This window comes from Penicillium psychrosexuale, assembly GCF_028828465.1.
Source record: "Penicillium psychrosexuale strain IBT 29551 chromosome Unknown utg000002l, whole genome shotgun sequence".
NCBI lineage: Eukaryota > Fungi > Ascomycota > Eurotiomycetes > Eurotiales > Aspergillaceae > Penicillium > Penicillium psychrosexuale.
Window position 1 is genome coordinate 3,818,642 of NW_026643187.1, and position 15,920 is coordinate 3,834,561.

General features: G+C 31.8%; 2 protein-coding genes across 2 annotated transcripts; one reads left to right on the forward strand and one right to left on the reverse strand.

Annotated features, from left to right (window-relative positions):
* Positions 1-13,900: 13,900 nt before the first annotated feature.
* Positions 13,901-14,830, forward strand: N7518_002597 (metallophosphatase domain-containing protein; the record flags this gene model as incomplete). The annotated part of the gene is made up of 1 exon (XM_057183525.1): positions 13,901-14,830. One exon carries the CDS (start codon positions 13,901-13,903, stop codon positions 14,828-14,830), a length of 930 nt encoding a protein of 309 aa, XP_057044975.1.
* A 159-nt stretch (positions 14,831-14,989) lies between these two features.
* Positions 14,990-15,592, reverse strand: N7518_002598 (uncharacterized protein; the record flags this gene model as incomplete). Its single annotated transcript, XM_057183526.1, has 1 exon — positions 14,990-15,592. The coding sequence occupies one exon, from the start codon at positions 15,590-15,592 to the stop codon at positions 14,990-14,992; it is 603 nt and encodes a 200-aa protein (XP_057044976.1).
* Positions 15,593-15,920: the final 328 nt, after the last annotated feature.

Here is a 15,920-nt window from a genome sequence, read left to right on the forward strand (position 1 = left end):
TATCTTAATTATTAGTAGTAGTTGAATTGATTAGATAAATTTGTATTTATATATAGTATTTATATATAGATGGGATGAATTTGTATTTGTATACAGATAGGATGAATTTATATTTATATATAGATAGGATGAATTGGTGAGGTGATCTGGGAATGGCTTTATTTTTGATATTTGTAGATAAATCGGTATATTGTGGGAAGACTAGATGAATTAGTGAGGTGATCTGGGAATAGCTTTATTTTTAATGTTTATGGATAAATCGGTATATTATAGGAAGACTAGATGAATTGGTAAGGTGATCTGGGAATGGCTTTATTTTTGACGTTTATAGACGAATCGGTATATTGCGGGAAGACTAGATAAATTGGTAAGGTGATCTGGGAATGGCTTTATTTTTGATATTTATAGACGAATCGGTATATTGTGGGAAGACTAGATGAATTAGTAAGGTGATCTGGGAATAGCTTTATTTTTGATGTTTATAGATGAATCGGCATGTTGTGGGAAGACTAGATGAATTGGTAAGGTGATCTAGGAATGGCTTTATTTTTAACGTTTATAGACGAATCGGCATGTTATGGGAAGACTAGATGAATTGGTAAGGTGATTTGGGAATGGCTTTATTTTTGATATTTGTGGATGAATTGGTATATTGTAGGAAGACTAGATGAATTGGTAAGGTGATCTGGGAATGGCTTTATTTTTGACGTTTGTGGACGAATTAGTATGTTTTTTATTAGAATATGACTAGACTAAAATAGTAATAAAAAACTGTAATTTATTAATCTTATATAATCTGACTTATGAGCGCTAAGACCTCTATATTATGTAAATTCGGGCTAAATGGGCTATTCATGGGCTTTTAGGCCTGACCTGCGCGGGCTTCGGGCTGGGCTGGGCCTAGGGAGGTTGGGCCCGAAGCCTGTGCGGGTCGGGCTATGGGCCCAAATTTCGGGCTCGGGTTGGGCTTTGGAGAAGTCTAACTATATAATATCTATATACTAATAAATAAATTACAAAAACGTTATATAATATACCAATAGTATACTTTATAGTAAGGACTATTATATAATCGATCGATCGAGAAGTAGCTTATAAATTAGGAGAATATCTATATAGAAGCATCCTAAATAGAAATCGCCGAAGCTATAGGATTATATACTTTATATAACTTTCTTAAAGCTATAGGATTATTATCCCTACATTTTACTAAGTATTAGACTAATCATTTTATAATAATCAAAGAATTAGGTAGAATATTACCTGATTTCTATTTACTAATTAAAAAATACTGCGATTCTATTTATCTAAACCTACTAAAGATTATAATAAAGGTTATATATACTACCTTCTAAGGAAATAAATAAAGCGGTAAAGACTAAAGCGGTAAAGACTAAAGTAGAAAAAACCAGTAGAAAGATTAGATAAAACTAATATATAATCTCTAATACCCTTACTAAGAAGACCTAAAGCAAGGAAACCATATATTTAATAACTGCCGCTATATCAATCCTAAGAAGAGACCAAATAATTAGAAAGTATTACCTAATATAGAAGAATACTTCGAAAAAGCCTATTAATATAAAGGCTTTAATTATATATATCAAAATGCCCTAAAAAAGCATACTTTAGATAATAAAAAGAATAAAATAATAATGATAATAATACAATTTAGTAGCTATACTACTATATAAATAATATAGATATCATATAATAATCTCTTATATGATCTTTAGGTATTTGATATAGGATCTAATACCTATCTATATAATAATATAAGTAAGTTTATCGATTATATACCGAATTTATCCTATATTTCTATTAGAGATATAATCACAAAAATTGACGGTTTTAGGACTATTTTAGTAGAACCTACTGAGTTACCTGATTAAACTATATTTAAATTGATAAATATAGTATATTCCCTAGGTTTTTATCTTAACTTAATATCAGCTAGTTTAGTAGAGAAAGTAGGTATATAGTATAATAGATAAAAAAGCTACCTTAAAAATGATAAAGGAAGCCTTATTTATAAGGTTAAGAAGGATTCTAACCTAATTTTTATCTAATAGTACTAAGATTCCCTCAATTACCTATTAAAGATCGATAATTAGATTAATATAATTGATTTATCTGATCTTATTAACTATATAACTATACTAAACGTCTTATATATAACGCGGTCAGCTAATCCTTATATAGTAAGTAGGTTATATAATCTATAGTATGCCTATTTAGGCCATCCTAATATATAAGTACTCGACTATCTTAAAAAAGTAGCTAAAAATATTAAAATTAATAAGAATTTAACCCTTTCTTCTTATGAAATATACCTGATTTCTAAGGTAAAAAGACAGATATCCTATTAACTAATTATAATAGGAGAAAACCTATTTAAAGCTATTTATTAGGACTTAATTTATATAATAGAAGTATATAATTACTATAGATATATCTCTTATCTGATCGATCCTATAACTAAATACTAGATTTTATCTAATCTTAGTCGCAAAGATTAGGTAATAGATATAGTTTAGATGAAATTTACTCTTATTAATACCTAATTTAATATTAGACTAAAGGTTTTGTATTATAATAGAGATAGGAATTTACTCCTATTCCTTATAGAATATAAAGAAAAAGGAATTAAAGTTTATATAACCCTACCTTATTAACCTAAGTAAAATAGCTATACTAAGAGGTTAGGTACTTTGATCTTAATTATAGCGTATACTATACTTATTAATACTAATTTACCTATATATTTATAGCCTAAGGCAGTTAATACTACCGTTTATATCTAGAATAGGCTCCCTAATAAGCAGCTAAACTAGATATCTCTCTAATAAGCGCTAGTTAGCTAAATAGCAATACCCCTAGTTTATATAATAATAATCCTATCTTTATTAAATATCAAGATTTATAGTTATAAGGCGTACATTCGAATCCTATTAATACCACACTTATTTAAAATAAGCGTATATATATAGATTAGCTATCTCGTTAGATATAATATATCTAATATATGGTATATTTAGATACCCTAATCTAGGAAGATTATATATATATATAACATTGTCTTCGATAAAATAAGCTTCTATACCCTAGAATAGGAGAATAATATTCTAGTAGTAAATAAGACTAATAAAGTAATCTTAATACTGATTTAGTCTAAATTCGACCAACTAATTAATAAAATTAAGGTTACTAAGGAAATCGATATACTAGATAAAATATATAATAAAGAAGTAGAAGATTAATTGTTGGAGTGTGGCAGAACTAGGCACAATGCTTTGTAATGCACTCTCGAGGGGTCAAATGCGTAGTGTTTAAACAGATAAACAGCTAGGCGGTCAAGGGTCAGGTCAAAGATGAGATCAAAGTGTATATTATGGGATGAAATAGTCAATTTGTCTAACTAACATTCAGTACAATTTGGGGCTTTCTTATAGCAATCAAACATTGTAGATAACTCGGTAAATCAAAGATCAGATGATTCATGACTTCTCTTCAGATGAATCATGACTCTCTTTAGATGAATCATGACTTCTCTTTAGATGTAACAAAGCAAGCAATCAATGATATCATCAATTATATCATTAAAACAGGAATACATATTATTCCAACATATCCCTTCAGATTTTGACCTTAGTTAAAAGCTGTAAACATGGGATAAAACAGGAAAGAAAGAATAGATCAAATATTATCGAATTTAGTTACCCGATTAGGTAATCGTCTCAAATTCAGCTGATTCAAGAATTTAAGGTATTTTTGCGATGAAAGGTATTTTATTAATCTATCGGTAATCATAGTGTTTGTTAGAATCTATTAGAGATATATATCTCTATTTCTTACCTTTTCTTATAACTAATGTTTGTTAATATCTATATGATACAGTTTCGTCTGATATGGCGAATTGGATTTTATTATTAGATTAATTGTTTGCTTATTATCATATGATAGTATTAGATCATACTGGGTATTGAATTTAATTGAATTGAGTAGTCTTTTTATCTAAAGAAGGTATTTAGCTACTTTAGAAAGTATAACTAATTCAGCTTCTGTTATTAATATTGTAATAACTCGCTATTTTCTTACTAACCAATTAATTAGACTACTAAATAGGGTGAAAATAAAGCCTTACGAGCTTTTTCGTCTAATATTATTAGTAAAGCTTATATCTAAAGCTGCTTAAAAGATATATTCTAGATCATATGACCTATTAAATTTAATAGAATGATATCTTATCCTATAAAGGTATGAGATTGTTTGCTCTATAGCGATTACATGACTTCTTTCTGGCTTTATTAGCCATTAAGAAAGCATCTGATATACGAAAGCAATATTAGGTTATATCATAATTATAGTAAAACCAATTGATCCTACTAATAATTGGTAGTACTGGATTAGCTGTAGATGAGCTTTATAATTAGATAATAATGTATTATATGATATATAAATAAGATTTTCACTAGGAAGTGGTATCTTTAGCGGCTTCCTATTAGTTAGATAGAATCGATGGGAGATCTTCTTAATATATATATCTTAGTTCAACTAGATTTTTCATTTTGTCTAGTCTCTGATCATGTGTATGCCGATGAATTAGGTTAATTCGCCACAGTCTTTTATCTTAAAGCTCTAATAAAGACAATTTCTAACGAATTCGGCATATTTTTAGTATTTTATAAGGTATATACCAAGAAGATTGTTAATAAAGATCATTAATATAACCTTTCTATCTGAGAAAAGGCATGGGTCTTTAGGAATGGGATGAAAGCCTATCTTAATAAGCTTTAATTTAATCGTTTCTTCTTATAAATATAGCGAGATTCGTAAGCTATAAAGAGCTTAGTTTAGTCGTAAAATATACCCTTATTGTCGGTAACCTAGTGGAAACTGGTAGTATAGATAGGGTGAAAGGGAACTATTAAGAAATGTATTCACTGTATCTATTTAGAAGGTTTCTAGATTAAATACAGCTGCTATTACTAGTAATGTATATAGGGTATAGGCTGCTAGGGTTATAGCCCTAACGTCTTCTTTATCTTTAATGATCTAAAGGTCGCTATAAACATAAATACGAGCTTTAAATTGTGTTAAAAAGCCGTTTTTGTCTGATTTATATTTAAATACCTATTGGATTAGAAGAATTTGATGCCTAGGGTAGGCATTCTGAGATGTATCTCTACATTCGTCTAAATGTAGTTGCGTCATATGATTAGTTTTCTTAGGTATCTAAGCATTTATCTCATTTAGCTTATTGTATTCAACTTATATTGTATGATACCATTTAGCTTTATGGGTATGAACTTGTACTTCTGACCAATTATCTGGTTCTTTTGGTAAACTGTTAACCGGTATCTTCTTTAGTTAAGAGAGTAATGCTGTTAAAAACGCGCGTAAATAGCTTAGAATCAGGTTCGTCCGATGTTTCTTATCAGGTAATTCTTCGTTGTTGTCGTTTGGTGAGAATGGTTGTTTTAGAGATGTGTAATCATCTCTATTGATGTTGGAATTGTTAATGAATACCATCAAACCGTCGTCACATGGTTGATCGTTGCTTTCTGATGGTATAATAGGCTGATCTCCAAGGATTTTGTCTGGTTTACTCTTATCTGGTATTGCTGGCTGATCGCTAAGGATTTCGTCTAGTTCTGCTTCTTCTTTGTATGTTTTATCTGGTATGTCGATCTCTTTAGCAACCTCAATTTCATCAATTAGTTGGTTGAATTCAGACTGAATCAGTATTAAGATCACTTTATTAGTCTCATTTACCACTGGAACATTGATCTCCCATTCCAGGGTATAGAAGCTTATTTCGTCGAAGATAACGTCATATATATATATAATCTTCCTGGATTGGGGTATCTAAATATACCATATATTAGACGTATCATATCCGATAAGATAGCCGATCTGTATACGTGCGCTTATTTTAAATAAGCGTGGTATTAATAGGATTCGAATGTACGCCTTATAGCTGTAAATCTTAATATTTGATAAAGATAGGATTATCGCCATATAAACTGGGGGTATTGCCATTTAGCTAACTAGCGCTTATTAGGGGGATATCTAGTTTAGCTACTTATTAGGGAGCCTATTCTAGATATAAACAGTAGTATTGACTGCCTTAGGCTATAAATATATAGGTAAATTGGTATTAATAAGTATGGTATATGCTATAATTGAGATTAAAGTACCTGACCTCTCGGTATAGCTATTTTGCTTAGGTTGATAAGGTAGGGTCACGTGAACTTTGATTCCTTTTTCTTTACATTTAGTGAGGAATGGGAGTAAATTCCTATCTCTGTTATAATGTAAAACCTTTGGTCTAATATCGAATTAGGTATCAATAAGAGTAAATTTCATCTAAACTGCGTCTGTTACCTGATCTTTACGACTGAGATTAGACGAAATCTAGTATTTAGTTATAGGATCGATTAGATGAGAGATATATCTGTAGTGATTATATGTTTCTATCATATGAATCAAGTCCTAATAAATAGCTTTAAATAGGTTTTCTCCTATTATGATTGGTTGATAGGATATCTGTCTTTTTGCCTTAGAAATCAGGTATGTTTTATAAGAAGAAAGGGTTGAATTCTTATTAATTTTGACGTTTTTAGCTGCTTTTTCGAGATGGTTGAGTACTTGTATGTTAGGATGGCCTAAACGGGTATGCCATAGATCATATGACCCGCTTACTATATGAGGATTAGCTGACTGTGTTGTATATGAGACGTTGAGTATAGTCATATGATCAATAAGATCAGATGAATCATTAATCTGATTATCGATCTTTGATGTTATTAGGTGATTGATAGAATCTTAGTACTATTGGACGAAAATTAGGTTAGAATCCTTCTTAACCTTATAAATAAGGCTTCCTTTGTCGTTTTTAAGGCAGCTTTTTCGTCTATTGTACTATATACCTGCTTTCTCTACTAAACTGGCTGATATTAAGTTAAGATGAAAACCTAGGGAATATACTACATTTGTTAATTTAAATACAGTTTGATTAGGTGACTTAGTGGGTTCTACCAAAATGGTCCTAAAACTGTCAATTTTTGTGATTGTATCTCTGATAGAAATATGGGATGAATTCGGTATATAATCGATAAACTTGCTTATATTATTATATAGATAGGTGTTAGATCCTGTGTCGAATACCCAGAGATCACGTAAGAGATTGTCATATAATGTCTGTATTATTTGTATAGTGGTATAGCTACTAAATTGTATTGTTATCATTATTATTTTGTTCTTTTTGTTATCTGAAGTATACTTTTTTAGGGTATTTTGATATATGTGATTAAAGCCTTTATGTTAATAGGCTTTTTCGAACTGTTCTTCTGCGTTAGGTGATACTTTCTAATCATTTGGTCTCTTCTTAGGATTGATATAGCGGTAGTCGTTAAATATATAGTTTCCTTACTTTAGGTCTTCTTAGTAAAGGTATTGGAGATCACGTATCGGTTTCGTCTGATCTTTCTACTGGTTTTTACCGCTTTGGTCTTTACTGCTTTGGTTATTTCCTTAGAAGGTAGTATATATAACCTTTGTTACGATCTTTGGCGGGTTTAGACAAATGGAATTGCGGTATTTTTTAATTAGTGAATAGAAATCAGGTAATATTCTACCTGATTCTTTGATTGTTATAAAATGATTGGTCTAATACTCTGTGAAATGTAGGGATAATGATCCCATAGCTTTAAGAAAGTCGTATAAAGCATGTGATCCTGTAGCTTCGGCGATTTCTATTTAGGATACTTCTGTGTAGATATTCTCCTAATTTATAAGCCACTTCTCGATCGATTGATTACGTGATGGTCCTTACTGTAAAGTATGCCATTGGCGTATCACGTGATGTTTTTATGATTTATTTGTTAGTACGTAGATGTTATATAGTATAGATAAAGTATCTCGACTAGCTGTGGTATTACTAATTAGTCGTCTGTTATTGATTGAAATTAATCTAATAATAGTATGGAATAGGGCTCGAGCCCTATTATTAATTGTCTTAAATCGCTTGTAATCAATCTCGTATTCTTGTCTCAATTCTTACTAGAGAGAAAGTTGATGATTGGTCAAAGTAAATATTATCTTATTGTTTGTAAATGTCTTGGTAAAGACAGGACGAATGGGTTTAGTTGGTATCGGTTAGGTCATTGTTTCTTCTGGATTAACGTAATCCTATAGTCGGTAACTAACGGCAATTGATCTGATATGTATATACCAGACTAGCTAATTAGATTGCTGACTAAGTGTAACTGGGGATTTCACTTCTGTCATGGTGGCAAAATCAGATGGAAGAAGATTGGATAAGATAAGATTAGATCAGATAGATAGTTGATGTTGGCTTCAGATGAAAGGGTCAGGCCGGGCTCATAACTGTTGGAGTGTGGCAGAACTAGGCACAATGCTTTGTAATGCACTCTCGAGGGGTTAAATGTGTAGTGTTTAAACAGATAAACAGCTAGGCGGTCAAGGGTCAGGTCAAAGATGAGATCAAAGTGTATATCATGGGATGAAATAGTCAATTTGTCTAACTAACATTTAGTACAATTTGGGGCTTTCTTATAGCAATCAAACATTGTGGATAACTCGGTAAATCAAAGATCAGATGATTCATGACTTCTCTTCAGATGAATCATGACTCTCTTCAGATGAATCATGACTTCTCTTCAGATGTAACAAAGCAAGCAATCAATGACATCATCAATTATATCATTAAAACAGGAACACATATTATTCCAATATTAATTAATAACTAAGGTATCCAAATAGCCTAAGGTAGAAGAAGTAGAACTAGACGAAATCCTTAGCAATTAGCTAGTAATACTAGATAAGAGCGAACTAGACGAAATCCTTAGAGATCAGCCTATTATACTATTAGAAAGTAACAATTAACTATATAATAATAGTCTAATAGTATTCATTGATAATTCTAACTTTAATAGAGATAATTATATATCTCTAAAACAACCATTCTTACTAAACGATAACGATAAAGAATCACCTAATAAGAAATATCAGACAAATTTGATTCTAAGCTATTTACACGCGTTTTTAACGGTATTACTCTCTTAACTAAAGAAGATACTAGTTAACAGTTTACTAAAAGAACTAGATAACTAGTTAGAAGTATAAGTTTATATCTATAAAGCTGAATGGTACTATATAATATAAGTTAAATATAATAAGCTGAATAAGATAAATACTTAGATACCTAAGAAAAACGATCATATAATACAATTATATTTAGACGAATATAGAAATATATCATAGAATGCCTGCCCTAGGTATTAAATTCTTCTAATCTAATAGGTATTTAAATATAAATCAGATGAAAACGGCTTTTTAATATAGTTTAAAGCTTATATTTATATTTATAGCGACCTTTAGATTATTAAAGATAAAGAAGATATTAGGGCTATAACCCTAGTAGTATATACCCTATATATATTACTAGTAATAGCAGCTGTATTTAATCTAGAAACCTTTTAAATAGATGTAGTAAATATATTTCTTAATAGTTCCCTTTTACCCTATCTATACTACTAGTTTCTACTAGGTTACCGATAATAAGGGTATATTTTATAACTAAACTAAGCTCTTTATAGCTTATAAATCTCGCTACGTTTATAGGAAGAAACGATTAAATTAAAGCTTATTAAGATAGGCTTTTATCCTATCCCTAAAGACCTATACCTTTTTTTAGATAGAAAGGTTATATTAATAATCTTTATTAATAATCTTCTTAGTATATACCTTCTAAAATACTAAAAATATGCCGAATTTATTAGAAATCATCTTTATTAAAGCTTTAAGATAAAAGACTGTAGCGAATTAACCTAATTCATTAGTATATATATAATTAGAGACTAGATAAAACGAAAAATCTGGTTAAACTAAGATATATATATTAAGAAGATCTCCTACCGATTCTATCTAACTAATAGGAAGCTACTAAAAATACTACTTCCTAGTAAAAATCTTATTTATATATTACCTAATATATTATTATCTAATTATAAAGCTTATCTATAGCTAATATAGTACTACTAATTATTAGTAGGATTAATTGGTTTTACTATAATTATAACCCGACCTAATATTACTTTTATATATTAGATACTTTCTTAATAGCTAATAAAGCTAGAAAGAAGTTATATAATCGCTATAGAGTAAATAATCTTATACCTTTATAGGATAAGATATTATTCTATTAAATTTAATAGGTTATATAATCTATAATATATCTTTCGAGTAGCTTTAGATATAAGCTTTACTAATAATATTAGACAAAAAAGCTTATAAGGCTTTATTTTTACCCTATTTAGTAGTCTAATTAATTAGTTAGTAAGAAAACAGTGAGTTATTATAATATTAATAACTAAAACTAAATTAGTTATACTCTCTAAAGTAGCTAAATACCTTCTTTAGATAAAAAGACTACTTAATTTAATTGAATTTAATACCTAATATAATCTAATACTATTATATAATAATAAGTAAACAATTAATCTAATAACGAAATCTAATTCGCTATATTAGATAAAACTGCGTTATATAGATATTAATAAATATTAGTTATAAGAAAAGGTAAGAAATAGAGATATATATCTCTAATAGATTCTAATAAATACCATGATTACTAATAGATTGATAAAATACCTTTTATCACAAAAATACCTTAAATTCTTAAATCAGCTGAATTTAAGATAATTACCTAATCGGGTAACCGAATTCGATAATATTTAATCTATTCTTTCTTTCCTATTTTATCCTATATTTATAGCTTTTGACTAAGGTCAAAATCTGAAGGGGTGTGTTAGAATATATGTATTCCTGTTTTAATGATGTAATTGATGATGTCATTGATTGCTTACTTTATTATGTCTGAAGAAAGTCATGATTTATCTGAAGAGAAGTTATAAATCATCTGATCTTTGATTTACCGAGTTATCCGCAATGTTTGATTACTATAAGAAAGCCCCAAAAATTGTACTGAATGTTAGTTAGACAAATTGACTATTTCATCCCATGATATATACTTTGATCTTATCCTTGACCTAACACTTGACTACCTAGTTGTTTATCTATTTAAATACTATGCATTTAACCCCTCGAGAGTGCATTATAAAGCATTGTGCCTAGTTCTACCATATTCTAATATATAGTAATACTCTAACTAATAATAATACTCCTAAACTAATTAAAATTAATAATTAGGTAGAATATAAGATTAAATATATCCTATCCTATTAAGGTAAGAAGAATAAGTCCTACTTAGTTAAATAGTATAGTTATAATAATATCGAAGTAACCTAGGAACCGTAGTCTATAGTTAAAGAGACTAAGGCCCTTAATAACTATAAGGCTAGGTTAAATATAGCTATAAAGATACTAAAAAAGATAAGGACTAAAAATATATACTTAAAATATAAGAAGCTTTAATTATAAATTAAAAATTAGTATTATACTCCCTATACTTAATAGGATTTATATATAGGTATAGGTAAGGTTAGTATACCTAACTAAACTTAAATACTAATAGGATAGTATTAAAAATACTATAGAGTAATAAAATAGATTCTATAATTAGGGTATTCTAAGAGGTAGGGACTAAGTTTATAGGGATAAATAAAGTATTATTAGGTATACCTATATTAGAAACTATACTTTCCTCTACTAAACTAATAGGGATATTAAAGAATTCTTTAACTTTAGAGATATTCCCTATATTTTTTATAACTTCTAAGGCTATAATAACTTTAGTAACTACTATAATCTCTATAGCTTCTATAATAGTAGTAGCCTTTTTAGCCTTATTAGCTATATAGGTTAAGTACTTAATACTCTACTTAATAATATATACTTAGGGTATATAAGTAGATATAGGTAATATATTAAGAGTAGTATAGGTAGTAGGCTAAACCTTAATAAGAAGCTATATTATTATTAATAATAGATTCCTCCCTATAATAATATAGCTAACTTATAGGGATATAACTATACTTTACTAAAGTATAGTAAGTATATTTAGTATAACCTATAAGGGTCTTATACTTATAGTTTAGGTAGCTTTATAGTTAGAAAAAGTACTATTAGTAAGGTAGTAGTTCTTTAATAGGCTTAGGGGTTATTAGATAAGATAGTAGAGTTATAGACTAGTAGCCTAATATATAATAGTACTATACCTATAGATATAGAGTTTTATCCTCCTTAGAGGAAGGTAGTATAGGATAATAATATACTATTATTATTCTATAAATATAGTTAGTATATAAACCTAAAAATAAGGCCATTTCCTATAAGGAAGGGGTAGATATAATATTAAAATTTCTTAGTATACTATATAGAATATAATACTACTAAATTTAAATATATCTACTATATTTACTAACTAATAGTAGTATCCTAATTAGAATAGCTTTATCCTAATAGAAGTACTATTAAATTAATAGAATTTTAATAAAAAAATAAACTAGGTATACTTATAGATTAAGTAAGATAAGAGATTAAAAAAGAGAAGAAGATACTAGGGGTATACCCTAGGTATATATAGGTATAGTATCTCCCTTTATCCTAACTATATTCTCTTACTAGTAAATAACTACTTAGCTAAACCTTATATATATAAGATACCTAAGTTTATAGGTATTAGAGACTATAGTTACCTGATTTCTTAGCGCAGTTATATAACCATACTATATATAGACCTTATTATATATACTATACCCTCTATTTATACTTCTATTATATTATTTTTTATATTTTTAGAGTATTAAGGCTAGATACCTTTCCCTATATACCTTTTTACCCTTACTATAAGGTTTTTTAGATATATAGGTTTTAATAGACTAAGCTACTCCTTTATTCTTCTCCTATTCTAAGCCTATAGGGACTATATATTATAAGGAGGGGGATATTATTAGGACCCTAGTACTAAGAAGGCTAATACCTAAGGTATAAGCCCTATTATAGGGCGTAGAGTACCTATCCTAGGTATATAGGGGACTATGGACTAGGTAGGAGTAATATATACTACCTATATAGCCTCCTTAGGTCATATAACCCATAAACCTATATATTATCCTTACATACTGCTTCTTTAGAGAGGCAGCTATTAGTTCCAATATACCCTATGTATATCACTATCTCTATTTCCCGATCCTCTATTATATACAGCATTCCCTTAGGCATTCTATACCTAGGGGTCTCACAATAAGTCTTCCAGAGATATAGGGTAGGATAATTAGACATCGTCGGCATATAGTTCGGCCTCGTATAAGAGTGCCTAAAGTAGGACAGGGTGGCTAGATGTAGGGGTTACAGGGAGCATTTTCTTACCTAGATTACCAGAAATATATTTTTGACCTATGCTATAGCACTCTACGTGGTCTAAGAAGAATACTAGGCGGTATAGGTAAGAGCCTGTATTCGGCCTAATTAGGCTTAGAGTAAGCTATGATAATCTTATTGGCTCTCTGAAAATTCAAGGTATCTAATTGGTGGATTACTAAGAGTGGGTCTACGCCTGAGGCATACACCCATTTTGAAATGAAACGATATTTTAGCGTTGAAATTGAAATTGAAATGATATTTTTAATTTTCAAGCGAACTTAACAGCCCTAATGTACAGTAACATCGTACAAGAACATGTGGAGATCTCGGGAGATGGCAGATCAGGTGATCTCTGAATGGTACAGTTGCAAGTCATGTGATCAGTATTGAGAATACTGTTACTATAGTAATTTACATAAGCTGGTTGAAGGCCTAAAGTAGTTTAGCAGGGATTGTGTAAAGGTTGTGTAACCCTTCTCTTTCCCTATCACCTACACCCACTTGGCATCTGCTTTACCACGAAGGAAACGCTATTTCATATCAGTCGAAGATGTCAGAGACTGCATCAGCGAATGTGAAAACTAGATTCCTGGTTTTTTCCGACACACATGGGCTTGATACTCCACCAAACTTTGTCTCGCGCCATTATGCGGATGTCGCAATTCACTGCGGAGATCTCACTACCGAATCGAAAATCGATGAGTACAAAGCTTCGATCCGTTTCCTCCAAGCCGTGAACGCCCCGCTTAAACTTGTGATCGCCGGTAATCATGACTTCACTCTGGACACTCCAATGTTCCAGAAAAAGGTCGCGGAAGCCCAACCCTTAGATCCTCAACTAGTTCAAAAAGTCTACGGCAACTATGAAGAAGCTCGAGGGTTATTCGAGAAAGAAACAGGTATCACTTTTCTAGATGAAGGTATCCATTCCTTTCGCTTACAAAATGGTGCTCTATTGAATGTTTATGCCAGCCCATACACCCCATCACTTGGGGATTGGGGGTTTCAATATCACCCCGAGCGCGGACATGACTTTCGAATTGAGAATGTCGATGTCGTGATGACACATGGGCCGCCAAAGGGAATTATGGATTACACACACTCTGGCCAGCGTGCCGGCTGCCCACATCTTTTCAAGGCTATAGCTCGAGCCCAACCTCGACCCCTGATGCATTGTTTTGGTCATATCCACGAAGGATGGGGTGCCAAGATTGTTCGATGGCGTCAGAAAGTTAGCCTAGAGCCTTCTCACTTGACTGATATCGACAACGAAAAGTCAGTCCTCCTATCCCGACTCTCTACCATCAAGGGTAAAGGGAACCCCACAGAGTGCTCTACTACAAGTAATTGCTCTGAGGATCACAATCCACTGAAACGGGGCTCTGAAACACTTTTTATCAACGCCGCGATTGAGGGCTACGAAGATCCTTCGATACAGCCACCGTGGCTTGTCGAGCTCGAGCTTCCAGCAGCGGCGTGAGAACCTAAACTTACCGTCGCGCTTGTAGTAATGAATTAGGCAGTGTTCTTGGTTCTTGTCATGTTCTATTCACAATTTGTGCTAGGTATATGGTTAATGTCATCGCATGGTAAGTAATTTTTACTAGCCCAAGGGCAATTGCTCCATCTAAGAATACATTTACAAAATAATCGACCTCCCGTCCTCCTCCTGTAATAATGAGTATAATAATAGGCAATCCACAACCCCTAGACGTCTCCCAGCTCCGCGCATATACTCTAGCTCTTCTACATTGAGCCCTGGAAGGATTTTCCCTGCCTTTACCAACTCCGACAACAGCCATCGAAAGTCTGCAACCTCACCATCACTCCCACGTTCAACCACCGTCACGGCCCTCAATCTCAGCAAGTCCGACATGGACGCAACAGAGCCCTCGAAAAAGGGCTCTGCCACGTGGATGCGTTCGATGGCGTCTCCGATTTCGATAATGTCGATTCGGACGCGTATTCCTTGACTATCATCAAACGCAATCTTGCCGTCGGGCTCGAGAGAAAAGTTGGGGGCACCGTCCATCACTCTCTTAGCGATGTCATGAATGACATCGCTCGGTGCAGCAACATCCACATCCTCTGTATAGAATACAGAGTCGTGGGCAATGCTGGCAGCGCCGCCAACTAGAATGAGTTGACGACGAAGTTCAGGACGGACTAGGCGGGTGGCTGCTCGGAAGCACTCGATGAGTGCCTCTCGTAGTGGTGCAGGGATGGGGGTGCACTTCGGCATGTTTCGAAGTTACGGGGCAAAGGCAGCTGGGCAGGGCCTCTGAATACATTTAGCACATCCATTCTGTTGCCACATACTGCACCTGCGAAGTGATGAGCTTACTGGAGTATATGCAGCGGGAAGCTGGGAGGCCCGGGGGTACAGTGGATTGCCTTCACCTCCATGTCAGTAGAAGCTCACATTGTAGTCTGATGCTCAAACTCACGGCCAAAAGATGATATATCCAATAAGCATGTATCTATACAATGTCCGACTTTGTGGATGTGTATAATGGTGATTATTTGATAATACAACAAGCTTGCAGCGCCAAATACTCATTTTGACCGCA